We start from the raw sequence: 25,745 nt of genomic DNA, 5'->3' as shown, positions 1-25,745 counted from the left end.
TCCTTCCTTCCTTCCTGTTTTTCCCCTCCTTTCCCCTGCTCCCGTGCGCCGCTCAGCCACGCCGCCCGGCTTCTGGCCCCGGCCACGCCGCCCGCCCTCGCGCGCACGCCGCCGTACACGCGCGCAAAGCCGGACCGCGCGCGCACTCCACGCGCACGCGCCCGCGCGCAGCTACGGCACGCACGCGCGCCCGCGGCACCGCGCCGCCTGCCCCGCCGCGCTCCGCCCAGGCCGCCGCGCCACCCGCCGCCAGGCTGCTTGCGCACGAGCCCACGCGCCCCTGCTCCCCGCATTCCTCGCTCACGCGTGCTCTGGCCGCGAACGCCCGCGCCCCCGCTCTGGCCCGCCCCTCGCCGCGCCGCCCGCGCACGCGCGCGCGCCGCCCGTCGCCAACCGTACTGCCCACCGCTGCCTCCCTGCCGCGTGCTCGCCCCGTGCCGCACAGTGCCGCCCACGTGCCCGCACCGTCGCGTCGCCCCGGCCTCGCTGCCCGCGCCGCCGCTCGACGACACGGACGTCACGACGCGGCCGCCATTAAGGCTCCGCGCGCCGCTCGCCGGCCCCCCCACCGGCCACCATCACCCGCCGCCTTTGGGCGCCTATAAATAGGCCCCCCTCCCGGCACCCCGGCACCCTCACAACCCTCCACCGCCACCCAGCCCACGCCTCCCCAAGCTCAGCGCCGCCGCCGCGCATCGCACTGCCGCCGCCCGCTGCTCTCCGTCGCCCCGCCCCCTCGTCGCGTCCCGAGCCAGAGTGAGTGGGGGAATCAAGTCCCCTGTGCCTCCCTCTCCCTTTCCCCTCAACCCTGGGCCGCCCCCGGGCCCTGGCCGGCCGGCGAGAGACCGCCGCCGCCGCCCCTGTCCCTCCTCTGTTCGGTCACGGGAGAGAGGAGGAAGAACAGGGCAAATTGCCCAATAACCCCCTCCTTTTCCTGTGTTTCCCAAGAAACCCCCCCCCTAGGAGCACCCCTATCCACCCATTCTTTGCAAAAGAAACCTCGCCCTTTTCAATAATTCAAAATAAACCCTTCATTACACAAACCCATTTGTATTTGACACCCTTTAGCGTGCCCTGCGTATTTCTAGAATTTGCAAATAGGCCCTTGCCCCCTCCAGATGCTTACGAATAAACCCCTGGAGCCCTGTTTAACCACCCGAACCCCCTTTAGCTCGTCATTTTATGTGCGAAACGACCTCCGATTGACCCGAAACTTTACCACTCCGTTTCTAGTATAGTTCTAGCCATGCCATGAAGAAGCCACCCAAAAATATTAACCCTATCTCCGTAACTAAATTATTTCCGACTCAAGCTCAACGATAAAAGCTTTTAGTTCTTGCGCTTGATTGTGTGTCTGCTTGTTTGTGACGTAGGACACGGAGTGAACGAGGAAGGTCCCGACTGTGACCAAGCGAACGAGGAACAGTTTCGCGACTCCGAGCCCGAGGGGCAGTGCTACGATCAGGACTTCTCGCAAGAGTTTGACGATGGCAAGTTCAATTCCGCCCTTTTGATGCATGTTTTTGTCCTAGTTTTTATAAACACAACCCAGTGGCCTGTTTTATAAAATTGCATGGTTTTGCGTGCTAAAAACCTGGTAGGTTAGCCACCCTTGTTTGAAATAACCATACTTTGACCGCCTGATTTATAAAGAAAGTACGTGTGTGTGGGAAGGGATAAAATGTGGTTTTGAAAAGTGAGTTAGACGGGATGGATGGCATTTCTGTGTGAATTGCCGTTGGTGTGCTCGTACCTGTGTGGTTGAGCGAGGAAGGGAGATATCCATCTTGTCACCCCTAAGGACCGAGTTGATGTGACATCTCACCTAGCTTCTTGTCGTGCGAACCACTTGACCGTTGTATGGGCAACGGCTTAGCATAAATCCCACTAGTTAGCCTGATAGCCATCAGGAGAGCTGAGAGCAACGGGTGATCAAGGAGAAGGGATAAGCTCTGTGTGACTTATGCCCCGGTTAAACCTCGGAGATAGGTCGAATGACCCCTTGATGAATCCCGTGGTGGCTAGTCAGGTCTAGCTAAGGTGGGTAATGGCTTTGTTGGGATCTGCACCGGCACTAAGGTGTTCGTGCTGTGGTACCCCACCTGTGGGTAAAGTTGCACACCTCTGCAGAGTTGAAAATCTATTCGAATAGCCGTGCCCACGGTACTGGGCAAGTTATGGTGTGGTCACATAACTAGTATTTCTCTCTGGGAACGTATGGGCTGGCGTGAGTTGTTTGGAAAGTGTCCGGCAGTTGTGCCGTGAGCTATGGCGGACGGGGAGTCCGGTAGCAGTTTAAAACCTAGATCCTGTGTGGATCGACACCGTGTGCTCTTTGGTACTAGAAAACTTGTTTTGGAAAGTGTTTTAAAACAAATCTTTGCATACAACTGAGTTTTCCGTAAATGAACCATAACCTTACCCTTGGATTACCCTATGCATTAAATTCTGTTATACCCCCTCCGTGGGTGTGATTGGACTTGCTGAGTACGTTTGTACTCACCCCTTTCTTACTTTTACAGTGGAAGACCCAGACTACGTCCCCGAAGACAACGAGTAGGGTTTCGTCCTGCACCCAGTCTTGCCTGTGGTTGAGGCCACCGTCGGATTCCGCATGGCGCAAGACTCTGATGATCCTCTTTTCGTAACTAGTGTAGTGGTGTGGATTTTAGTTGTAATCCTCGCGATAGTGGCGCTTCACTGCCCATTACCGCGAAGAGTTGTACGGTGATGTACCATCTGTTGTAATAAAAGTGTTATCAGCCTCCTGGGACTGATAAATTAACACTTTTAAGTCTTCCCTGATGGGGGGACGCTTCACTTTGTTAACAAGCTTTATTTGGATATGAGAATAAATAGTTATCATCAAACACGTAACTCAATCCATATAGTAATAATTGCTTATCAATATTATCACTTTAATCATAGCTTAGTCACACATCTTGTCATAAGAGACTTTTATCTTTACTTTCAATATCTTTCATTATAAATATTCCATTGATATACCAATCAACACATACTCATATACTCAACAAGATCATTAGTTTTTTAATCGCGGTGTCATTCTATTCATCAAAATCCACTAGGGCCTAAATGGACTTTCAGAGTTAAATATAAATAAAGGCCAAGTTGGATTGAGTTTTGAGTTAAATATACATAAAGGTCAAATTGATTGTGAAGACAGTACTATAGTCATGATCCATTACTACCCCTACTTTCAATCCAGTGCCAATCTAATCTAAAATTCTGAATGACAGATCTCTTGGTAAAATTTAAAAGTTTAAGAATATTGTAATCGGAAAATGAAGAAATGCTCACATTTGAGATTTTTCCCTCGATGAGCACCATGGATTGTACAGCAATTAATGCCGATAATTTTATTTGCGTAGATCTGCTTGCTAAACTTCTCATAAAATAATTCAATATATAATATGTACAACTAGTGAGCTCCACGTTACTGATGTCATAAAGAAGCAACAATATGGCATCTTCAGAATCCTGCTTTTCAGCGCAAAGAGGATGGGGACATGCTCAAAGTCACGAACGTGCTTGACCTCTTTGCATCAGCCACATCATCGCCGGAGCGACGCACGAACGTAGAGCGGGCCGTCCATTTTGAGAGTGAGCATAGCCCGGTAACCCACGGTGGCGTTGGCATCCCACATCTCAAACCTGAAGAGGTAGAGAAGCACAGCCGCGAAGATCTTCATCTGCCTGTACGCGAACTCCTTTCCCAGACAGACGCGAGGCCCCGCCTGCGCAACAGACAACAGGCTAAACATGTCACGTACTCACATGTCATGGTTGGTCAAGGACACTAAAGATGGTCGTAGTTGGAAAGAAAAAGATCACGGGCATGCTGAATAATGAAAGATTTCACCTGGAAAGCCGTGAATTTGAAGGAGCTCTCGGGGACGAAGACACCGGCGCCGTCGAGCCACCTCTCCGGCCTGAACTCCTCGGCGTCCGCGCCCCACAGGAACTCCATCCTGCCCATGGGGAACGGCTGGTAGTGCACCATGTCCCCTTCGTTCACGGCGTAGCCATCCGGCAACGTGTCGTCCGAGAAGCAGCACTTCACATCCTGCAACAGGAGCAGACCCACAACGAAATCATCGCCCAATCGAGGAGTCCTGCCGTGAGGTGTGAAACCTGCCATCGTGGAACATGCCGAGCTCCAGAGTCCAGATCAACTCACGACGGGCACGGCGGGGTAGAGCCGGAGCGTCTCCGTCAGCGCCGCGTGCAGGTACTGCATCTTGCTGATGGCGTCCTCGGTCAGGCTCGCGGCGAGCTCCTGGGCGCCGACGTCGCGGTCGCCCGTGGCGGTTGCGCGTACCTCCTCCACGATCCGGTCCTGGACGGCCTCGTTCCTGCAGAGCACGTAGAGGAACCAGACCAGAGTCCCCGCCGTGGTGTCGCGGCCGGCGATCACGAAGTTGAGGATGATGTCCCGGAGGTACTTGTTGTCGAAGCAGCCGGGATCTCGCTCCCTCTCGAGCAGAAACCTCGACAGGATGTCCTCTTTCTTGGCCTGCCGGAGAGAAACATCACCGTCTCAGAAAATGGTCGGAGCGACCGTGAGTCGAGCAAAGGGGCTGCAGAGGATCTCACGAATTCTTGATGGTCTCTTCCCATCTGCTCGATCTTCCTGTCGATGACGGCATAGACAAAGTCATTGATAGTGCGGAGCGAGCGCTTCATGGCCGCTTCCGACGAGAGGTTGAGGAACCTCTTGGCCTTCCAGAACGGGTCCAAGAAGCGGTGAAGCAACTGCTCGCTGGCGTCGTCGAACGCCCTGGCAAACGCCGCGCCCTCCTCGCTGGATTCGGACAGCACGCCCAGGCTGACCCCGAACCCGACCTTGAAGATGGAGTCCAGCGTCGAGCGCGTCAGCAGGTCCGAAATGTCCAGCCTCTCCCCGGCGCCCCGCGCCGCGGCGGCCACGATGCCCGCGAGCTCCGCGGCCGTGTCGCGGAACACGGCGCTGCTGTAGTCGCGCAGCACCCGCGTGGAGAACTCGTGGCTGGCGACCTTCCGCTGGTGCCGCCACTTGGCGCCGTCCACGTTGAAGATGCCGTCGCCGAGGAGGTCCTCGGCGAGGCCGTGCAGCGTGCTCCCCTTGCCGTAGTTGGCGAAGTTGGTCTTGAGGATGTACTCCACGTTGGCGGGCTCGACGGTGTAGACGTAGTTGCAGGTCGGAGTGAGCATGCGGAAGGTGCGGAACCTGCGGGCGAGCTCCGTTTGGTACTCCACCAGGCGGCCGAAGTTGAGCAGCTGGTGCAGCACGGTGCCGGCTACCGGCGGGTACTTCCGGTTCTTGCCGCGGGCGCGGCGCCGGCGCGCGAGGTAGAGCGCTGCTAGGAGGAGAACAAGGGACAGGGCGAGCAGCGCGGGTTGGCTCGGTGGCGAGTCCATGCCCGGCGGTGAGCGCTGGCGTCTCGGTGCGAGGCGGCTGGGAGGTGAGCGCCTGAGCGGCTGGATGCCTGGATGCACAGGGGGCGTTTGCTGCGCACTCGATTAAAAAAATCACTTGCGGTGATGGACACGACAAAACATCAGATCAGGTAAGATAGCCAAGCACGGTGTCTGAATTTGGTCCATCACTCCATCACCGCCGAGGAGTTGGAGAGAGACCTTTTGAAGCGAGCACATCATGGAACATCACACGTCGTGGCTTTGTCTTCACACTTGCCCATCATTCTTCGTCGTCTTGCTCCTGGAACTACAATCACTCCGTCAGGACGCAGTTGGTGAATTTTATCGCACATCTAGCTCGTATCCTTCTAAAATCAGCGAGTTTTTCGTTCCAACTTGTCTGGAACATTGTGAACACGATGGCAAGCTTCCAACGGGGCGCCGCGGCGGATCTCCAACACCCCAATTTATTATTGTAAGGGTGTACCGGATCTCCAGGAATAGATCCACCAGATCTTTTCATTAATCTTGGGAATAATTTATAGATTACATCTAGAATACACATGAACGGCAGAGAGATAGAGGAAGATAGACCTTCGAGCTTGGTGGAGGAGCTCGCCATGGCGACGGTGACGGGGTTGTGGTGGCGGGAGCGACATCGGTGGTCGAGGATGCCGACGTCGAAGATGCAGGAGTGGCGGCGCGGACGTGAACGATGGTGGCGGCGCGGTGCAGAAGGTGGCGAGCTTCCCGCCGCTTCAAGACTCTCTATAGATCCGTTAGTGTTTTGTCGATGGAATTTTTAGGGTACGGTGAACTTTGGCATGCGTGCCCCCGCGGCCCCACCTCTTCTATATAGCGCTACATGATGGGAGCCCACCAACCATATCTCGATTGGGCGCCCTCGATCAGGGCACGATCAAGAACTCATTATTTGTGAAGTTCCCTTTTAACAAGATTTTTAAATAATATTATAGACCTCATTCCTACGACTTTTGCGTATAACTTTGTCAAACTTCTTCTCATAATAATCTTCAGGACATTTTGTTGGCCAATATTTGTGAGCAAAGATTCTAGCTCTCACAAAAATTGTATGTATAACTTCTTCAGCCTATCAGGACCATGTCCATGTCTGCGTGATAACTTTTCACATAAATTTCACAAGGTGGTTGTTTAGGAAACTTGTTCGAAACGACTCAATTAACTAATTTTTGTACCAAACTTATTTGAATAAGATTCCATAAGATAGAATGTACAAGCTTGTTCCGATAGCAATCCCAATGAAGCTTTGTTAGATATTGGGGAAGGAAGAATCCCATAGAGATCAAAATTTGGTAAGTACAATGAAGGCAAGTGGTGTGACTAAAGCAAAATAAGCATGATGAAAAGAGAGCAAAAGAACAAAAGAAAAATAATAATTACAAAGTTCCTTTGGGCCCCATCATGTGTATAACAGAAGAGTAACAAGTATCAACACCTATCATATAAAAAATAGTATGTTTCATAATGGATCTTATAGCATTTATTTGATATTATAAATATTGTTATTATTTTTCTTAAAATTTGTTCGAACTTAAAATAGTTTGACTTATGATAAAACTTAAAATTCCTTTTGAGGTGGAGTGCTTAATAACTATCCATGCCTCCGCATAGGCAGAGGCCGCACTTCTCTCATTACGTGGTAAAGAGCCGCCCGCAGAGGTTTGAACTTCTGGTGTTAGGCACGACGGCACGACGCCCACCTCATCGCCGGAGCGAAGCACGAACATAAAGCGGCCCGTCCATTTTGAGCGTGAGCATAGGCCGGTAGCCCACGGTGGCTTTGGCATCCCACATCTCAAATCTGAAGAGGTAGAGAAGCACGGCCGCGAAGATTTTCATCTGCCTGTACGCGAATTCTTTTCCCAAGCAGATGCGAGGTCCTGCCTGTAGATTGAGCGAGCAATTGAATCAGACGACAAAGATGTAACCACAGAGTTGAGAAATGGTGTTGCATTGGAACTCACCTGGAAGGCCGTGAACTTGAAGGGGCTCTCCGGGACGAAGACGCCATCCTTGTCGAGCCACCTCTCCGGCCTGAACTCCTCGGCGTCCGCGCCCCACAGGAAATCCATCCTGCCCATGGCGTACGGCTGGTAGTTCACCATGTCCCCTTTCTTCACAGCGTAGCCGTCCGGCAACGTGTCGTCAGACAAGCAGCACTTGGCATCCTGCAACAGCAGTCAGTAGACACCAAGGAATTGAAATTCGTCGCCCGCCAATCGCGTCATGGCACTGACAACTTACGACGGGTATGGCGGGGTACAGCCGGAGGGTCTCCGTCAGCGCTGCGTGCAGGTACTGCATCTTGCTGATGGCGTCCTCCGTCAGGCTCGCGGCGAACTCCTGGGCGCCGACGTCGCGGTCGCCCGTGGTGGCGGCGCGTACCTCCTCCGCGACCCTGTCCTGGACGGCCTCGTTCCTGCAGAGCACGTAGAGGAACCAGGCCAGGGTCCCCGCCGTGGTGTCCCGGCCGGCGATCACGAAGTTGAGGATGATGTCTCGGAGGTACTTGTTGTCGAAGCAACCGGGGTCTTGCTCCGTCTCGAGCAGAAACCTCGACAAGATGTCCTCTTTCTTGGCCTGCAGGAGAGAAACATCGTCCTGCTGTCAGAACCTGCATCTGCTTCTTCCATGCACCCAGCGTATATTCTGTGAAGTCTTTGGGCTCACGAATTCTTTCTGGTCTCTGCCCATCTGCTCGATCTTCCTGTCGATGACGGCGTAGACGAAATTATTAATGGTGCGGACGGAGCGCTTCATGTCCGCCTCCGACAAGACGTTGAGGAGCCTCTTGGCCTTCCATAGCGGGTCGATGAAGCGGTAGAGCACCTGCTCGCTGGCGTCGTCGAAGGCCTTGGCGAACGCCAGGCCCTCCTCGCTGCTGGACCCGAACACGGCGCCCAGGCTGACCCCGAACCCGACCTGGAAGATGGACTCCAGCGTGGACCGCATCAGCAGGTCGTGCACGTCCACCTTCTCCTCCCCGGCGGCGGCGGCCACGATGGTGGCGAGCTCGGCGGCCGTGTCGCGGAACACGGCGCTGCTGTAGTCGCGCAGCACCCGGGTGGAGAACTCGTGGCTGGCGACCTTCCGCTGGTGCCGCCACCTGGCGCCGTCCACGTTGAAGATGCCGTCGCCGAGGAGGTCCTCCATCACGTCGTGCATCATCGCCCCCTTGCCGTAGTTGGCGAAGTTGGCCTTGAGGACGTACTCCACGTTGGCGGGGTCGACGGTGTAGACGTCGTTGCAGGCCGGGGTGAGCACGCGGAAGGTGCGGTGCCAGCGGGAGTGCTCGGTGTGGTACTCCATCAGGCGGTGGTAGTTGAGCAGCTGGTGCAGGATGGTGCCGGCCACGGGCGGGTACTTCCGGCTCGGGCAGGCGCCGCTGCGCCGGCTCGCGACGTAGAGCGCTAGCAGCAGGGCAAGCGGCAGGGCGAGCAGCGCGGTGAGGCTCAGTGGCGAGTCCATTCCCATTCTCGGCGGCGAGCGATGGTGTCTCGGCGCGATAGAGACGGCCGGTAGGTGTTCCTGTTTGCGTTTTGCGCTCTGGACTCTGGAGCTTGTGTGACCATCGGCATCGACAGGACCTAGAGCTGATCCTTATACATACACGTCACGTCTTTGTCTTGCACCGTTGATATCCAGCGCCGTACCGGAATTCTTGGTCACACTATTCTTCGTCCTTTTCCACCCTTTTACTGTCTCTGAAAAAAAATCCGAAATCGTGCACTGTTGACGATGGTATTTGTTCTGCATGACACAATAAGCATGTGATTTCCTTGGTATGGAAAGAAGGTGTTGAATTTAGGTATGAGCATTTTGAAACAATCAGGTAATGTCTGACTTAATCTAGATTTATTCTGAATTATACGGAAATAAATGCTACAGTCGTGCGTATCCGATTGGGTTGAAATGGAGTCTGCAGCCTAGCAAGAAGTTGGCAAATGCACACATATCAGTTGACCTTGAATGCACCCAACTCATTATCAGCCACCTCAAAAGGCAGGGGGCAGACCCATATATAATATAGCCCAACGAGGATACGGCCCCACTCGCTTGTTTTTTTCATTTTACTAGTTTGGGCCTTATATAATGTATTAGTCACCAATTTTTAGTGGGCTGTCGATATATCAAGGAGTATGAGGCTTCGTTGCTAGTTGGGTCGCGTATCCTCTCTGTCTTCCGCATTACCCTCCAAGGACTGCCGCCGAACGGGAATAATCGAGGTCGCGCGACCTCATTCAACCCATCGCAGAAGGTTCAAGAGCGGCCACTGTGGATGTCCCGCCGCCTGTCGCGCGTCCTAGCGGCAGGTTAGAGTTTCGGGGTTGCCAGACTTCATGTGCTGCCGGACTATAGACAAGGGCTTTGGGAGGCTGCCGGGTCGGCGGTAGAACCAGTCGAGACGGTAGCGAGGTAGGACGGCGGTCTGCGAAGCTTCTGTTGGTGCGACTGGGAATAGCCCCGGTCGACGAAAGCTTCTTCAGCGAGAATGTTCCTAGTTCCGCTCTTTCCAAATTTTACCAGCGACTAGTAAAATTAGTAGGCAGCCTCCGAGGACAGCAATTTGAACAATGAGTCCCTTCCGCGAGATATGCCCAAATTTGTGCGTAGGGAAACTATCATGGAATCTTCAAGGTGGGCTGACATCGTTCATGTAAACTGAGATGGCAAAGTATAAAAAAAAAAACCTTGAGAACGACGGAAAGAATAGGAGAGAAGTTTGTGGGCCTTCTGCCTACGAAGATTCACGGCCCATAAATCAGAATTCTATAGCCCATCGACGAGTTGGCTAGCTGGAGCAGGCGGGCGCATTGGACCGAAACTATACAGACTTGCTGACCGAGATTCACGGCCCATGGAACGACGGGCTTTCTTCACGTCATTGTGGCAGCGCGTGCTCCCACCCGTTCAAACCAAAGTCAAAACGCCACCCGGAGACGGAAGAGTTCCTGACACGCACACGGCTGCGGGACGTGCCGGAGTAGTGGCCGCGACACGATCAGGCCCCGCTCGTCGTCCTCCCCAGTCGCTGCAGCAGCGTTCGGCGTGTCGGCGGGGGTGAAGCCTGTGGATCCGGCGCCCACATGCGATGGCCGGCCGCTACACTGTGCTGTGCACTGGCGATTTTCCGGGGAGGTGCGGCGCCTGGCGCGGGCCTGGCCGATCATGGAGCAACCAAGGCGATCGCATTCAAGCGCGCGCGGCCGGCCATCCGGTGGCGCCTTTAAAGCCGGGGATCCATCGGAGCAGTGGAGGAGGGGGGGGGGGGGGGGGGGGTTGATGCAGCGACCGTGTCAGAGGCGCGAGTGGAGGAGGAGAACAGGAGACAGTGGGCGCGGCTATGGATGAACGCCGGCGGGCGGCGGGACCCCGCTGGATGGCTGGCCGTTGCGTCGCGTGCCCGGCCGCCTCCGTTGTCCATACCACGCCAGGGAGCGTGTTGGGTGATGTGATGCCACCTTCTGACGTCGTGTTATAGGGCATCAGGGCATGGCGCTTGTTAAGGTGTCTCAATAAAGCAATAACACTCTGGGAAACGAGAGAGGAGTTTTCACTTTTCAGTTGCGAATTGTGTGTGCCCTTTTGGCACGGTTACGTTGCATTTCGCAGGTTCAAACCCACGGTCACTGCACTGATAAGCCTCCTCTCTCTCAGACGCAGCAACTCCATGGACCATGGGAGGCTCAGACGCTGTAACTCGCAGGCCTAACGGTCACTGGCAAGCATAGTAGCAGGAATCAGGATGCCAGAAATGTTTGCTCTGGTCCCTATCATTCCCTGAGATGGAGGATGACAAGACAGCCGCGCATCCAAAGAATTGCCCATACGGCGTTCCGGCCCGTCGATTAGGGCATTTGTTTTTGGCGTTTCCGCCCCCTTAATTCCCCACCCCCCCGGGATAACATCTTTTGGCGCTCATGCCGTCCGTACCGGCCGGCTCCGGTGCTGGAGTGGACTTGCCGACTGCTGGTGGTGGTGGTACTGGCACAACGCAAGACAACACCACGTGCCGCCTGAGCTGGAGACGAGACCATCCCAGCGTGCAGAGTGGCAGCAGAACCGCAGAGAGCCAGAGACGACGACGCGTACGTACATGGCCCCGAGCCGCGAGGAGCGCCGCGTGCCTATCATCGGTGGCCGGCGCTCCCGGCAACGTACGGACACGGTGAAGACCGGCTCCGACGCCGAGCGAAAAGACGAGGTGAAAGCGAGCGCGCACGGGCACGGGTTCCGAGCCAGCACGTTGGCTGCTTGGCTATATGGCAGTGTCCGCCGGGCCCCCGCGGCGTCGCCGCCTGTGACACGAGTGCGTGACGACGTGCTGGTCACGCACGCTGGAACCGAACGGTGCTCCGGATGCTTTCGCCTATCCAGACACCGGCGGGTGGTGTGCCGGTGACGTCGTCGTCGTCCGGGGGACAGCGCCGCCTGCGTGTCCCGTGATATGCTCGAGGGATAAGATAAGAACGCCGGCAACAAAGGGCTCGGAGAATGGAACGGGGGTGAGGCTAGGCTTAGCCAAACCGGGCATTTTGTTTCGGTGTGGGAGTGTGGGCTTGCGATATTTCCACTTGCGAGTTTTTGGAAGACCGTGTATGTTGAGGGACGCCGCGACTCGAACTATTACGTTCGGTTGAAAATAAACACGTCTTATTTTCAATTTTTTTCTGGAAAGAAATGATCAGTGCATTTCATATCTTTCAGTTATATCAACAAGCGAGATCACATTTTTTTTACATGAAACAGGGTATATATACCAGCTCTACAAAATCTACACTTGAGAAAAAAAAATGTGGTGTGGACATACCCTTTCTAAGCAGTGTACATTTTTAAGCAACATACCATTTTCCCTCCTTATAAATTTAGTTGCTAAATTGGCTAATGCTAGCTTGGGCCCTGCAAGAAAGTGAGATCTGTCGCTATGACACAAACATGAGCGTTGGCCGACGGTCAATGGTCCATCTTGGCCAATTATTATCGACTGCCCACAGGAGTACTACAGTGCAAGTATGCAAAAATGGACGACTAACCAAAAATATGCAATAGCAACCTGTATGTTAAATCACGGGTTTAATAAGGTCCTGAAGATGATTGCTCATAGTTTTGTCAAGATCAGAGTGTGACATCCCGCCTCCTAGGCTATGTTCACAGAAACGGGGACACACCCAGGGTGGGCAACCGCAACAGCGAAATAAATCCTTTGTGGGACACAGAAACCGTCTGTTACATGTCCCTGTTGTTCATGCGTTTCTTCAACTGTCTTCAGCTCAGCTCACCCCTTAAACCATTCTCCGTATCGTCCAATTAGGCGAATTAATCCAACATTTCCATGCAACCTCGATGGGTCCCCCACGACAGGCTCCATGGCTTGTCTCCTCGCAAGGCATTTCTCTGCAACACAAAGCAGAAGCAGCAGCGCCTTCGCTCCAGATTTCCGTATTCCTCGTACGACCCGCTCACATTTGATGCAAACGTACGTACCCGCTGCCATTAGCAACGCAACGTTCTTCTCTTTGATTAGCCGGCGTCGCCGTCGCCGGCGATCTTCTCCGACTGACTCCCCGTACGCTGCGTCACTGACGTTAACAGTAGCTAGCACATGAATTGTTTTCACGAACCAGAGCAACCGTCTACGGTGACGAAATCAATGCGATTCAGCCCCCCGTAAAGCGGTAAGCGCCATGTGCTGATGCGCCGTTCGGATCGGATCCACCGCTTCTATTTTTTCCCCCTCCCTCGAATCTAAGAGGCTGTTGGATTTAGCCCTATCACATAAGAAAAAAAATATTATTATTTAAAAGTATTAAATAAAATTTAATTATAAAATTAATTGTAGAATCTAAGATATGTTAATTCATAATTAGCGAAGCATCACCGCTGCAAATTATAAATTAATTAGATTTATTAAATTTATCTCACGAATTAGCACCTATCCATTGAAAAATTTCATAAACAGATTTTATTTTTAATACTTGTCTTAGATTCTAAACGAGGCACGCAAGGGTCGATGGCCCACATAAAATATCTTCAAGGGAAGGGAGTAGTAATGGCGGAATGTCATGAGCGCACCTAACAACGGCTCTCGGAATTTACAAGCCCCCACCGCACACCCGAGTGAATTCACTTCAATGAGGAGGACGCCGGCGCCAGCAACCACCACCGTCTTACCATCCAGCTCTCTTCACTCGCCATTCCTCTGCTCCCCTCCACAGTCCACACAACGCAGCTCCACTGGCCAGAGCATGCAAGCTAGGAGCCTAGGACACTGTTAGAGTAGCAGCATACATAAGGCAGGGCAGCAGGCTTCTCCACCTTGCTGTCCTGAAGTGTGCTTCCATCCATCCATCTCGGTCAGCTTCGGCTCGTCCTCCATGGGTTTTAGCAGCGCGAGATGGAGGGCTCTGCCGCTGTGCCTAGCGCTTGTGGCTCTGCAAGCGTGCCTCTCGGCGTGCGCGGCGGCGCCCAAGACGTACATCGTTCAGATGGCGGCGTCTGAGATGCCGAGCTCGTTCGATTTCCACCACGAATGGTACGCCTCCACTGTGAAATCCGTGAGTTCTGTGCAGCTGGAAGGCGAGGAGGACGACCCGTACGCGAGGATCGTCTACAACTACGAAACTGCGTTCCATGGCTTCGCGGCGAGGCTGGACGAGGAGGAGGCCGAGCGGATGGCCGAGGCGGACGGCGTGGTGACCGTGCTCCCGGAGACGGTCCTGCAGCTGCACACCACCCGGAGCCCCGACTTCCTGGGCATCAGCCCGGAGATCAGCAACAGCATCTGGTCCGCGGGGCTCGCCGACCACGACGTCGTCGTGGGCGTGCTCGACACCGGCATATGGCCCGAGAGCCCCAGCTTCAGCGACAAGGGCCTCGGCCCCGTTCCGGCCAAGTGGAAGGGCCTGTGCCAGACGGGGCGCGGCTTCACCACGGCCAACTGCAACCGCAAGGTCATCGGCGCGCGCATCTTCTACAACGGCTACGAGGCCTCGTCGGGGCCCATCAACGAGACCACCGAGCTCAAGTCCCCGCGGGACCAGGACGGCCACGGGACCCACACCGCGGCCACCGCCGCGGGCGCGCCCGTGCCGGACGCCAACCTCTTCGGCTACGCCCGCGGCGTCGCCCGCGGCATGGCGCCCCGCGCACGCGTCGCGGCGTACAAGGTGTGCTGGGCGGGCGGCTGCTTCAGCTCCGACATCCTGGCGGCCGTCGACCGCGCCGTCGCGGACGGCGTCGACGTGCTCTCCATCTCGCTCGGCGGCGGCACCTCCCCCTACTACCATGACAGCCTGGCCATCGCGTCGTTCGGCGCTATGCAGATGGGCGTGTTCGTCGCCTGCTCGGGCGGCAACGCCGGCCCGGACCCCATAAGCCTCACCAACCTGTCGCCGTGGATAACCACGGTGGGCGCGAGCACCATGGACCGAGATTTCCCGGCCATGGTGACGCTCGGCAATGGCGCGAACATCACCGGCGTTTCGCTCTACAAAGGCCGGCGAAATCTCTCTTCCCAGGAGCAGTACCCGTTGGTGTACATGGGCGGCAACTCGAGCATCCCGGACCCCAGGTCTCTGTGCCTGGAGGGGACTCTGCAGCCGCAAGAAGTCGCTGGAAAGATTGTGATTTGCGACCGCGGCATTAGTCCCCGGGTGCAGAAGGGTCAGGTTGTCAAGAACGCCGGCGGCATGGGCATGATTCTCGCCAACACTCAAGCGAACGGCGAGGAGCTTGTCGCCGACAGCCACCTGCTGCCTGCAGTTGCCGTTGGGGAGTCCGAAGGCATCGCCGCCAAGAAGTACAGCAAAACCGCCGCGAAACCAACCGCGACGCTCAGCTTCGACGGAACCAAGCTCGGGATCCGCCCATCGCCGGTGGTCGCCGCATTCTCTTCCCGGGGACCGAACTTCCTCACCCTGGAGATCCTCAAGCCGGATGTCATCGCGCCCGGCGTGAACATCTTGGCGGCATGGAGCGGCGACGCCAGCCCGTCGAGCTTGTCCACCGACCGCCGCCGCGTCGGGTTCAACATCCTCTCGGGGACGTCCATGTCGTGCCCGCACGTCGCCGGCGTGGCCGCGCTGATCAAGGCCAGCCACCCGGACTGGAGCCCCGCGAAGATCAAGTCCGCGCTGATGACCACCGCCTACGTCCACGACAACACGTACCGGTCGCTGAAGGACGCGGCCACCGGCAAGGCGTCCACGCCGTTCGATCACGGAGCCGGGCACATACACCCGCTGCGCGCTCTCAACCCTGGCCTGGTCTACGAAATCGGCCAGGACGACTACCTGGAGTTCCTCTGCGTGGAGAACCTGACGCCAATGCAGCTCAGGGCCTTCACCAAGAACTCGAGCAAGACATGCAAGCACACCTTCAGCTCGCCGGGTGACCTGAACTATCCGGCCATCTCCGCCGTCTTCACCGAGCAGCCATCTAAAGCGCTGATGGTGCGCCGCACCGTGACGAACGTCGGCCCTCCGTCTTCGACATACCATGTGAAGGTCTCTGAGTTCAAAGGCGCCGACATTGTCGTCGAACCGAGCACCCTGCACTTCACAAGCTCGAACCAGAAGTTGACCTACAAGGTGACAATGACAACCAAGGCTGCGCAGAAGACGCCGGAGTTCGGAGCGCTGTCCTGGAGTGACGGCGTCCACATCGTCCGGAGCCCCCTCGTCATCACATGGCTGCCACCAATGTGAGCTTGGTTTGTCTACTGTGCATGGGCATTTAGTCAAGCAATGGAGCAGGGACCTCCGCGGCCAGGGTAATCAAGCCACATATCGGCTGTGTAGCAGCAAAACAGGGAGTCCACTAACCGACGCAAACACTGTCAAGCTCCAGGCAAAACAGGCTTTATTCCTCAAATGTTGTATTCATGCTTATTCCAAATGTTCAGTTGCTGGTTTGATTGTTTCTACATTAATGTGTGTACAACAACATATGCGAGCAAATAGTATGGAAAATTCGCTGGCAGCCGGTTTAACTTGATTCCCAGATGGTGACACCATCACAGGTGCAGAGCTTCTTGTAGTTCTCTCCTACACCGGCACTTCGTGCGATCACGGCTGCTGCAATGCCAGGGTCTGATCTGTCCTCCGTTGCATACAATGCGACCGAGCGGCCAATCAAGTCAACAACTCTCAATTTCTCTTTTGATCCTGAGAAATGGGCTTCCCCGTTGTCTCCAGCTTCTAGTGTTCCCAGGTCACCAAGAGCCTGTTTCAGGAAAGCATAAATATCAGAGGTTCCAATTTCGATTTGAAAGGAAAGGATAATGCTTTCATCTTTGAAACCATGTTCCTTAAACTATTTTTTTTCTCCATAAAACAGAAGCACACTTGAATATCACATTTTGATCAGGGTAAATACGGACATGTTTTCACTGTTGAAACTAATAGAAAATGAAATGGCCGATCCAGTTCCTACCATTTTGAAAGACTGATCACTCAGCAAAATTCAGCTTTTTTTTTTGAAACCTCTACATAACATACCCACCCTTAAGTTGTCAGCCACTGCTTATGTTTCATAAAGATGTGCCCTTTGTAAAAATTATGCTAAGCAAATCTAGTGTAACAGATGCAAGCAATAAAAGTCGGTCCACCGGTGAGGTGGACTACAGTTGCTCCATTCCAAATCTGCTATCTTCGGACAACACATGTGATGCAGCAAAGAAAAAAAAAGACACAGGCCAGGCCAGTGTCTTGCTCATATTTGCAGGAACTATTTGGTTTGGTGAATTTGGTCGTGTATTTAAGACACAATGAATGCTTTGTAGTAAAGTAGATCGGTAGATCAGGGGGAAACTGCAGAGGGAACATGAATAACAAATCTAGTAGCGGCAAATCACTATGGTTGGTTGTTTCATAAATAGTGACCACATAGAAGTATCATGGCTCATGGGGTCATGGTCATAAGTGCGCGGATATGTTAACCATAAGTATATGCTTCAAACCATAAAGCAAGCTAACCTATTTAATTTGGCAGAATTTTGCTTTTGTATTTATGCAACAGTGACCTATGTCTATAGAAGGTCACAAGGGACTGTAAATGAAACAGACATAAGAGAATTTATCTGAGATACAGGCATATAGTGGCATGTCACTATAACAACTGTGATAAGCTATTACATGCAATGGATGCAACTCTGAAAGAGCAAGTAATGCAAAGTATAAAGAAATCTAAAAAATAAACAGTCTGCTTTGAAGTTGCTTGGCTTTGTAGTATCAATCTTGATAAAAGATAAAATGATTATATGAAGCTAAATTATCCCATTCTATATATATCAAAACAACAGAAGAGAATCCCTTTGCCTATCCCATCACCAACATGTTACCATTTGTAACTCATTTTATGACCGTTTTGATGGTTTCAAGTGTCGGAATATTACCATATCAGCTTCATAATCTGGTGGATTATATACTTTGCCAGTGCTTTCTGCCCCTCTTGTCAAATCCCCAAACTCATTTATCGACCATCCATGTTTACCAGGTGATAAACCACTAAAGGTGGCTTCAACTCTAGCCAACTCCATGTTAACTTGGGCCAGACGAACAACACCAAATACAACCGGCCCTTTAAACTCAGCTACAGCAGCGGAAACTAAGAAATCTGCAATGTTAGGGGCACAGAATTAGTCCTCATTATACAAAACTATGAAGCACATTAGCAAAATATAACAAGCAAGCAATCCGAAGACAGTCTTCAAAGTATGTGCCAATTTAAAATTGGTGCTCCATCAAACAATTAAATGAGCTCAATAAGACCTGGTGCGGCTTAGAAGCATTTCATCATCAAAGACATAAAGACTAGAGTAGCATCTTAAAGGTATTCACAATTTCCATGCATCTCCTAATATGAAAGAGAGGACACACGCACAAGAGACAATTAAAGCTTAGTGCTACAAAATTCTACATGCTGTAGGAAGTAGCCAGTATCATGATTCACCCACCACTGATCTCTAAACTTACCATAATGAACATCTAATTCAATATCACATGATTTGAGGACAAATACCAGCAAATATCCAAGCTAATCTGAAATAATTTTGATAAAAAGACATGCTGAATATATAAACTAGCACAAACCATTTGGGTTCCCTTGTCCAATCAGACGTGCATCTCGGCCTGTTTGTTGCAGGGCATCTAACATTGTCTTCATTGGAAGAGACCCAAGAACCCTGACAACTTGGTTAGGCAAGTCCACTTCAATGTTTTTTATTCCTGCAGCAAAAGGCGATCTTCATAAACCAAACAGAAATGGTTGAAAGAGAAAGTATCCTCAAAGTTTCATTCACTCAATAGAGAATTAAATAACATGACCCCATACCTTCAAGAGTTTGCAGCTTGTTTTTCACAGCTGTAACACAGCCCTCACATTTCATGTCCACCATGAATTCCGTCTTCAAATCATATGAGGCACAAGATTATTATATAAATCTTTTCATTGAGAAATTTAACAATATCTCGAGAAAATGCATAAGGTGAACCACAACTTAATGTTTCTGTTAAAATAGCATGCAAAGAAACAAAAGCCACAATAGTTTGTTAAGCCAGAAAGATTACAGATTGCCTAATTCATAAAAACAAAAATAAAGGCTAGAATATTGCAGCCTTGTCTTTCTAGATTGCATTCAAGTTAAATATACTGTACATCAGAACTCGAGATTACTTAAGATAATTCTAAAAATGCACTCCTGAAAAAGGTCTAACTCATGGACTTCATGAAGCCTCCCCATGTCAAGAAATTCCTATCCTACCTTGAGCAGAACCTAGGCTTGTCTTTTCAGAATGGAACAAACACACTTTGGGCTAGGCTTCAGGACTACAGAACCTAGTTCCTGAGCAACTAATCTAGTATTATGATTACATCACCCTTCCATGCGAGAGCTTAGGTTGCTAGGAGGAAATTACAGTGTCTTTTAGTGATTGGTGCTAAGTAATGGCTCTCTGTGAATATGACAGAGCATCTCAAGCAATTTAGGATTGATACCTAGTGCCATCTTGATAGTTTATCACATATCCAAGCAAAATACAAGCATTTGGATGAATTACGCTGCCTACTATCATCCTCAAACTAAAACTACTCAAATTTCGACACCCTCTATACAAGTCATGTAAAACTAAAACTACTCATCCGGTCTAATTGTCCTAATATACTTCATACTAAAACTGACTGTCCCTCTCTAAGGAACAATCTGGATGTTTCTGAAGATGAGACGGTGGTTCCTCCCAATCCTCCCACATATATGCTGGGTTTAGTTATCCCCTTAAAGGTATGTTCTAGCAACAGGAGTAAATGAAATGAAGGGTAGATGTATTACTGCGGCAATGCATCAAATATCTTGATGTGGCATGAAAACAAACATGACATTTAGCACATCATCTGCAGGTGCATCCAAAATGCATTGATGCAACTCATCTTGTAAACAGCTAGATCAGATGGTGGCACTAGTACCCATTAGTGGATTACGAGCTCTACAAAGTGCAAAATACCCAATAACTACAGTGAGAAGGACAATCTAGTCAGCCAATTAGGCCACTCACATCAATCAGACAACTCAACATATCAGTATATCACCATACCACTCGACTAAGTGGCAAGCTATCTAAGCCTAGATTGAGAATTCCTGTATTCGATTGCTCACTTCTCATGCACCAATTCAAACCAGTATCTAATCATGAAAAACTAATTGAGGTTCTCGCGAATACCTCCCTGCCCAAGTATCATCGGAGGTAAAAAAAACTGAAGGGCCTAGTGAAGTCAGGGTGCACCTACCGTGAGTTCCGGAAGCGCCGACTCCTGCAACGGCAACACACCACAACACCACACACAAGGTCAGACAAGCCGCATAGCTCAGGGGAGGCGACAAAATTACTGGCGACGACGCGAGCAAGGGACCAAACCTTATCGGGCGCCGCGAGATCGGCCGTGGCCGCGGCGGAGGCGGCCGCCATCGGAGGCACGGCGTTGGGCGCGCGCCCGGAGGTCGAGGAGGCCGAGGCGGAGAGGAAGGAGGCAGGCAGAGGGAAGCGGAGCTTGGAGGTGGAGGGGCCGGAGGAGGAGGAGGAGAGGGCGCAGGCTGCGGCAGCTGCTGCGGGCACCGCGGAGGCGGCGGCGAAGGCCCTGAGGAAGCCCACCATCCTGCGCTGCTTTGCGCCCCTAGCTTTTTGTAGCCTCTTCCGGTGTCTTCTGCTTCCCGCGGCGGTGCGCGTGGGCGTGGGGTTGGTTGGACGGAATCGGGGTTGGTTGACTACTATTGATGCTGCTGGTTTTCCTTCTGAACTTGAACTTTTGGTTTTCAGGATTCCAGGTTGCGGCTGTTCGTTCTCTCGAGCCGCCTCGAGAAACATCATCATCGGCGGCGGCAGCTTATCCTGCCACGGCCCAGTAGAAGGCCCATTTATTCGCATTGGTCCAAAGCTTGCGTCGGCCCAAACGTACGCAGGCCCGCGCACCACACCAAATCGCGCTGCGTGGCCCAGATGGTCCGTTAGGCCTACCCAAGATCGCTCTTTACTGTAGCAGCATAGCACAACTGCACTGGAAGGGCGTTTTATTTAAGAGACTTCGCGTAATCGCGTTTACTTCGGATTATTACTTATACTATGATAAGCTCTGAATAGAGGACCTACGTGTCAGCCTCTGGGTCTACTCCGGTAGTTCCTCGTCCGCCCCGGTGACCTCGCCGACGCCCCCTTCGCGGACTTTTTTCAAAAAGGATAAAAAAATAAAATTCGGAAAAGGGGAGTCGGATGGGAGAAATTAGGAAAATAGATAATTCCCGCCCACCCATCGGGCGGGAGGTTCCGAAAAAATTTCCAGGGGCCTCTTCGCGAATAAGAAAAGTTTCTTATTCGCGAAGAGGTCCCTGAAGCAGGCCTCCCGCCCGGCCAGTAGACGGGATGCTTCCCGCCCGGGCAGCGGGCGGGAGGTCCCTGGTTATGATTTTTGTTATATTTTCTTAGAATTTATGTTTCACAAACTATTTGAAATTCAGACTTTATGATTTTTGTTATATTTTCTTAGAATTTATATTTCACAAACTATTTGAAATTCAGACTTTTTTCAAATACAAGATTTATTCGCAATACTCTTATGTATGCATATAAAATTTTAATTCAATTTTACGAAAAAGATTACGGTATCTAAAACTCGTACAAAGATAGTTAAACGATAACGTTTTGCAACGTAGAATCTAAATATTATGATAGTACAATACATGAAGCCATAAAAAATAAAATAATATGATAACAAACATTACAAACATTACAAATATTACAAATACATGAATCCAAATATTCTGTCTTCAGTCAATGCGGCAAATATTACAAATACGCATCCAGGTCTGATACAATCTCAACGCGGCAAATATTATATATGAGCAAACAACGTTCAAATAAAATTACAACTAAATGATGCCTGATGACGTACTAGCACTCGATCGGCGACATCTCCCACTCCTTGCTGCAACCGGAGGTCTTCCATCTGTAGCATCACCTGTAGGGCTAGCTTCAGCAGAACTGGGGGCCAGCATCATGGTTGGACAACGTTTATATGTGTGTCCAATCTGATTACATGCACTGCAGCGTTGTATCCTCGGACGGAGCTCTGACTCATCCATATCATTACGAATACGCCGTGACTGACGGCGTCCTCTCTTAGCCCGTGCTGATCTTGGGTCTGGAATATATATAATAGGATTCGCTGTCTCAGTGAACGACCCAACCAAACGGAACCCATAGATCTCATACTGCCAGGTGCTGGCAATTGTCTCCTTTCTGAAGTAATGTGAAACATATATATCGACAGGATGTCGAATATCCGCACAAGCAGCCATTACATAAGAACAAGGTAAGTGCAACAACTTGGGCCTCATGCATGAGCAACAACAAGTTCCATCAAAATTGAGAATGCACTCCTTTACAGGAGTTTGACGTCTCATGCCATGTCGCGCCCTGTCTTTAGGAGATACCTCAAACTTGAGCTCCTGTGTTCCACATTGCCGTACGTGGTGTAGCCGGACGCTTTCTGCCTTCTTAGTCATATATTGTGTTACCATGAATCCAAAATTTCTGTCAGGATCTCGCATGAATACCTGATTTTTAGTGAACCGCTCCCTAAAGTAATCGATACACCCCCGGACGATGAATTCCACAATTGCAACCAGTGGAAGCCCACGAACACTTCGCAGCACCCAATTGTAAACCTCGGCGAAGTTGGTGGTCATTATGCCGTACCTTGCACCATCGGTATCATAAAGTAACGTCCACTTCTCCTTAGGTTCATTCTCAATCCATTCAGAAAAGTTTTTCACCACTGACCCAGACCTTCTGCAAGTACGTGCAGTATCTGTCGGCAAAGGGCACAAAGCATCTGCTTCATCCTGTGCAGTTATGTTTTTTGATGCGTCCCCGACTCTTTTCTTCCCGGTTAGTTCATCAAGTTTCTGCCACTGCTTGTTAAATTTTTGCTGATTCGTTTCTTTGCATAGCCTCTTGAACATATCCATAAGGTGCTTGTTCTTGAATTGTCTGAAAAAGTTTGCACCGATATGTCTCATGCACCACCTACTGCGAACATCACGCCACTTGGGCGGCTCTCCGGTCTCCACACACCCCTGCTGCAAATCTAGTATTGCCCTCAGTATGCCGGCGTGACGATCATGAATCAGGCAGACATCTTCCCTATCCCGACGATTGCAAGCTTAACCCGTTCCAGGAACCAGTACCAACTGTCCGTATTCTCACTTTTAACAAAAGCGAAAGCAACAGGCAGCAATTGATTGTTTCCATCTACTCCAATAGCTGTCAGCATTTGCAATCTATACTTTCCTGTGAAAAAGATCCCGTCGATGCACAGGAGAGGCCGGCAGTGATGGAATGCGTTAATGCATGGACTCAAGCTGAAAAAGACCCACTACAATGTGTAGGGCGGAACTTCTCTTCTGTCTAGAGTTTTCAGGTCATAATAGCTTTCAGAATTTCTCTGACATAGGACGGCCAGCAATCGAGAAACATTATCATATGCAGCCTCGAACGTACCAAACCTCATCTCCAACACTTTTTGTTTTGCACTCCACGCCTTGTTGTACGAGATGGTATACTTGTACTTTTCCTAAATGTACCTGATAATAGACTTTGGTTCATATGACAAGTTGTCTATTATCATCCCGTACATCTCATTTGCGATGTATTGCGACGTGAGGTTGCGATGGGTCTTCTGCACCCCAGGCAAATGACAAGTGTGCTGAGTGACAATGGAGCATTCCCAATAATCTTTCCATTTACCCTTATAGGTATGCACCCGCCATGGACAGCCCTCGTTCACACATATCACATCGTACTTACGAGATTTGCACTCGACTGTTTTAAACTCTCACATAAGAGATAGAGACCAGCACTTAACAGCTTTCTTCACCTCTTCAATTGAGTGGTACCTCGCACTCTGGATAATTTCATTCTCCCTGCAATCCGAAGTCCAGCTAGATCCGTCATCTACGACAAGATGACTGAAGTCGCTACTTACCCAATCTTGAGGCACATCATCATCATCATCAGACAAATCGGTATTCATTGTTTCGTACAATTCACGTTCTTTGTCTTGCAGCTGTTCAACAATGAAGGGTATGTTCTCCCCCTTATCAGCCACGCATTAAGATGCTGCGGTCCCACCTGCCTTAATATTTGCCCCCTCAACTTCTTCATCAATATTTTCATCCCCCGGAGCAGCTTCAATGTTTATCAAAGGGTTCTGGTGCACACTGACAAGGAGTACCAGTGGCCATTGCCAATGACTTGCATTTTGCAGATAATTTAACCAGTGCTCGTTGCTTGCAAGTGGCATCAGCTCTCAGATCAAAGCATGAGTGGTACGATTAATGACGCATTGAACACTCACAGTGTGTCTCCTGATTAATCCTTAATCCCCTCATTAACCAGTTGCATAGGGAATCAAATGTCCTCTCGTGCGGTCTGGTAATTTCTCTGACCGCACAGTTGAATTCACTTAAATCTACCCCATTTGACCCATAAATCACATTTCTTTCTCCGTAATATATACTGAAAATACCCTTCTCGGAAGACATATCTGAAAATACCGCACAGTTGAATAAACTAGTTACACTACATATTAATACACAACGACGACCCTAAGTTTCAGCGATTCTCAGATTATATTTTACAAATTCTAAACTATTCAGAATATCAATTATACTAAAAACAAATGAAAATACTAAAAACTATTCAAAACATAACTACTCTAAGAAATATTTCCTAGATTATAGTTATTTTCAAGTAATTATACGACTAGAATAAGAATATACTTCCAAATCGACGTGTGAACAGGGCTTCGCCTTCCTCTTCTCTCTTCCTCTCCTCTCTTTCTTTTTTTCTGATTTTTGCTGAATAAAATGAAATTTTTAGAGCTGGTTCGGGCTTATATAGCGGGGGGACATCCCGCCTGACCAAAGGGCGGGATGCCCCTCAGGACAACATCCCGCCCTTTGGATGGGTGGGATGCCCCCGCCTGCCCCGGCAGGGACCTTTTCGCAAATAAAAAATTTACGAAGAGGCTCTCGGGGAACCTCCCGCCCACTGGATGGGCGGGAGGTGGGTGGGAGGTCCCCGGCCCCACGCCTCCCGCCCAATCAGCGGGCGGAAGGTACCCATTTTTTTAAATTTTTCCCACCGATCCCCCTTTTTCTATTTTTATTTTTTTTATTTTTTTTAAAAAAACTCGTCCATTCGCCGCCCTGCTCAGCCGTCTTCCGCCTTCCCCTGTTACCGTGACGACACTGCCTCCATGATTGCAACCGCAGCTAAGGCCTAAAGGCTACGCAGTCCGTCCCCCACACCGTCCTCTTCTTCCGCCGATCCAACGCCGTCCCTTCTCAACTCCAACGTCTCCTCCTACATCACCCTCGTGGCCTCGTCCATCCTCGCCTACTGCATGGCTAGGTAGGAGGGTCCCCTGATCGAGTAACGGTGTTCTCTGCTTGTGTACTGGCGCCTGGCAACCAATTCGATCTTTTCTGGGAAGTGTTTGTAAATTTAATTTGCTGCTTTCTTGACAGCGAATTCATGTGGGTTAACTTGGAGCAGAGCGGCAATATAAGTGTAAGGCCGTGTTTGGGAGAGCTCTACTCCATTTTTTTTATAGTCACTACCAAACATGTCTAGCCTTAGAAATTTCAGATCTGCAGATCTGGAAACTCCAGAAGAAACCAACTTCATATTCATATTTTTCATAGAGCTCCTCAAGTGATAGTGTATTAATATCTA

At 51.0% G+C, this 25,745-nt stretch overlaps 4 protein-coding genes across 4 annotated transcripts; 1 reads left to right on the top strand and 3 right to left on the bottom strand.

Moving 5' to 3' along the window:
* Window positions 1-3,262: 3,262 nt before the first annotated feature.
* LOC112898783 (cytochrome P450 704C1-like) lies at window positions 3,263-5,512 on the bottom strand. Its single transcript, XM_025967071.1, has 4 exons — window positions 4,615-5,512; window positions 4,199-4,534; window positions 3,881-4,084; window positions 3,263-3,755 (listed from the first exon to the last, which is right to left on the bottom strand). Exons 1-4 carry the CDS (start codon window positions 5,416-5,418, stop codon window positions 3,573-3,575), a joined length of 1,527 nt encoding a protein of 508 aa, XP_025822856.1. The 5' UTR covers window positions 5,419-5,512; the 3' UTR covers window positions 3,263-3,572.
* A 1,409-nt stretch (window positions 5,513-6,921) lies between these two features.
* On the bottom strand, window positions 6,922-8,928 carry LOC112901475 (cytochrome P450 704C1-like). Its single transcript, XM_025970400.1, has 4 exons — window positions 8,131-8,928; window positions 7,705-8,040; window positions 7,425-7,628; window positions 6,922-7,344 (listed from the first exon to the last, which is right to left on the bottom strand). Exons 1-4 carry the CDS (start codon window positions 8,926-8,928, stop codon window positions 7,162-7,164), a joined length of 1,521 nt encoding a protein of 506 aa, XP_025826185.1. The 3' UTR covers window positions 6,922-7,161.
* Window positions 8,929-13,513: 4,585 nt separating this feature from the next.
* Window positions 13,514-16,384, top strand: LOC112899381 (subtilisin-like protease SBT1.3). The gene has a single exon (XM_025967823.1). It carries the CDS (start codon window positions 13,836-13,838, stop codon window positions 16,164-16,166), a length of 2,331 nt encoding a protein of 776 aa, XP_025823608.1. The 5' UTR covers window positions 13,514-13,835; the 3' UTR covers window positions 16,167-16,384.
* On the bottom strand, window positions 16,304-20,759 carry LOC112899382 (copper chaperone for superoxide dismutase, chloroplastic). Its single transcript, XM_025967824.1, has 6 exons — window positions 20,370-20,759; window positions 20,242-20,265; window positions 18,793-18,865; window positions 18,552-18,686; window positions 17,855-18,075; window positions 16,304-16,683 (listed from the first exon to the last, which is right to left on the bottom strand). Exons 1-6 carry the CDS (start codon window positions 20,604-20,606, stop codon window positions 16,447-16,449), a joined length of 927 nt encoding a protein of 308 aa, XP_025823609.1. The 5' UTR covers window positions 20,607-20,759; the 3' UTR covers window positions 16,304-16,446.
* Window positions 20,760-25,745: the final 4,986 nt, after the last annotated feature.

The sequence above is a fragment of the Panicum hallii genome, chromosome 7 (genome assembly GCF_002211085.1).
Source record: "Panicum hallii strain FIL2 chromosome 7, PHallii_v3.1, whole genome shotgun sequence".
Lineage (NCBI taxonomy): Eukaryota > Viridiplantae > Streptophyta > Magnoliopsida > Poales > Poaceae > Panicum > Panicum hallii.
Note: the sequence above shows the minus strand (reverse complement) of the source record. Positions and strands in the feature narration are given on the sequence as shown.

Excerpts from the sequence above, each read along its gene's own strand:
- LOC112898783 (XM_025967071.1), bottom strand. The coding sequence starts at position 5,418 with ATGGACTCGCCACCGAGCCAACCCGCGCTGCTCGCCCTGTCCCTTGTT. Across the intron at positions 4,535-4,614 it reads GAAGAGACCATCAAGAATTC|GCCAAGAAAGAGGACATCCT; the intron begins GTGAGATCCTCT and ends TCTCTCCGGCAG. Across the intron at positions 3,756-3,880 it reads TCAAATTCACGGCTTTCCAG|GCGGGGCCTCGCGTCTGTCT; the intron begins GTGAAATCTTTC and ends TCTGTTGCGCAG.
- LOC112901475 (XM_025970400.1), bottom strand. The coding sequence starts at position 8,928 with ATGGACTCGCCACTGAGCCTCACCGCGCTGCTCGCCCTGCCGCTTGCC. Across the intron at positions 8,041-8,130 it reads GCAGAGACCAGAAAGAATTC|GCCAAGAAAGAGGACATCTT; the intron begins GTGAGCCCAAAG and ends TCTCTCCTGCAG. Across the intron at positions 7,629-7,704 it reads TGTACCCCGCCATACCCGTC|GATGCCAAGTGCTGCTTGTC; the intron begins GTAAGTTGTCAG and ends CTGCTGTTGCAG.
- LOC112899381 (XM_025967823.1), top strand. The coding sequence starts at position 13,836 with ATGGGTTTTAGCAGCGCGAGATGGAGGGCTCTGCCGCTGTGCCTAGCG.
- LOC112899382 (XM_025967824.1), bottom strand. The coding sequence starts at position 20,606 with ATGGTGGGCTTCCTCAGGGCCTTCGCCGCCGCCTCCGCGGTGCCCGCA. Across the intron at positions 20,266-20,369 it reads ATCTCGCGGCGCCCGATAAG|GAGTCGGCGCTTCCGGAACT; the intron begins GTTTGGTCCCTT and ends TTGCCGTTGCAG. Across the intron at positions 16,684-17,854 it reads CAGATTATGAAGCTGATATG|GCTCTTGGTGACCTGGGAAC; the intron begins GTAATATTCCGA and ends TTCCTGAAACAG.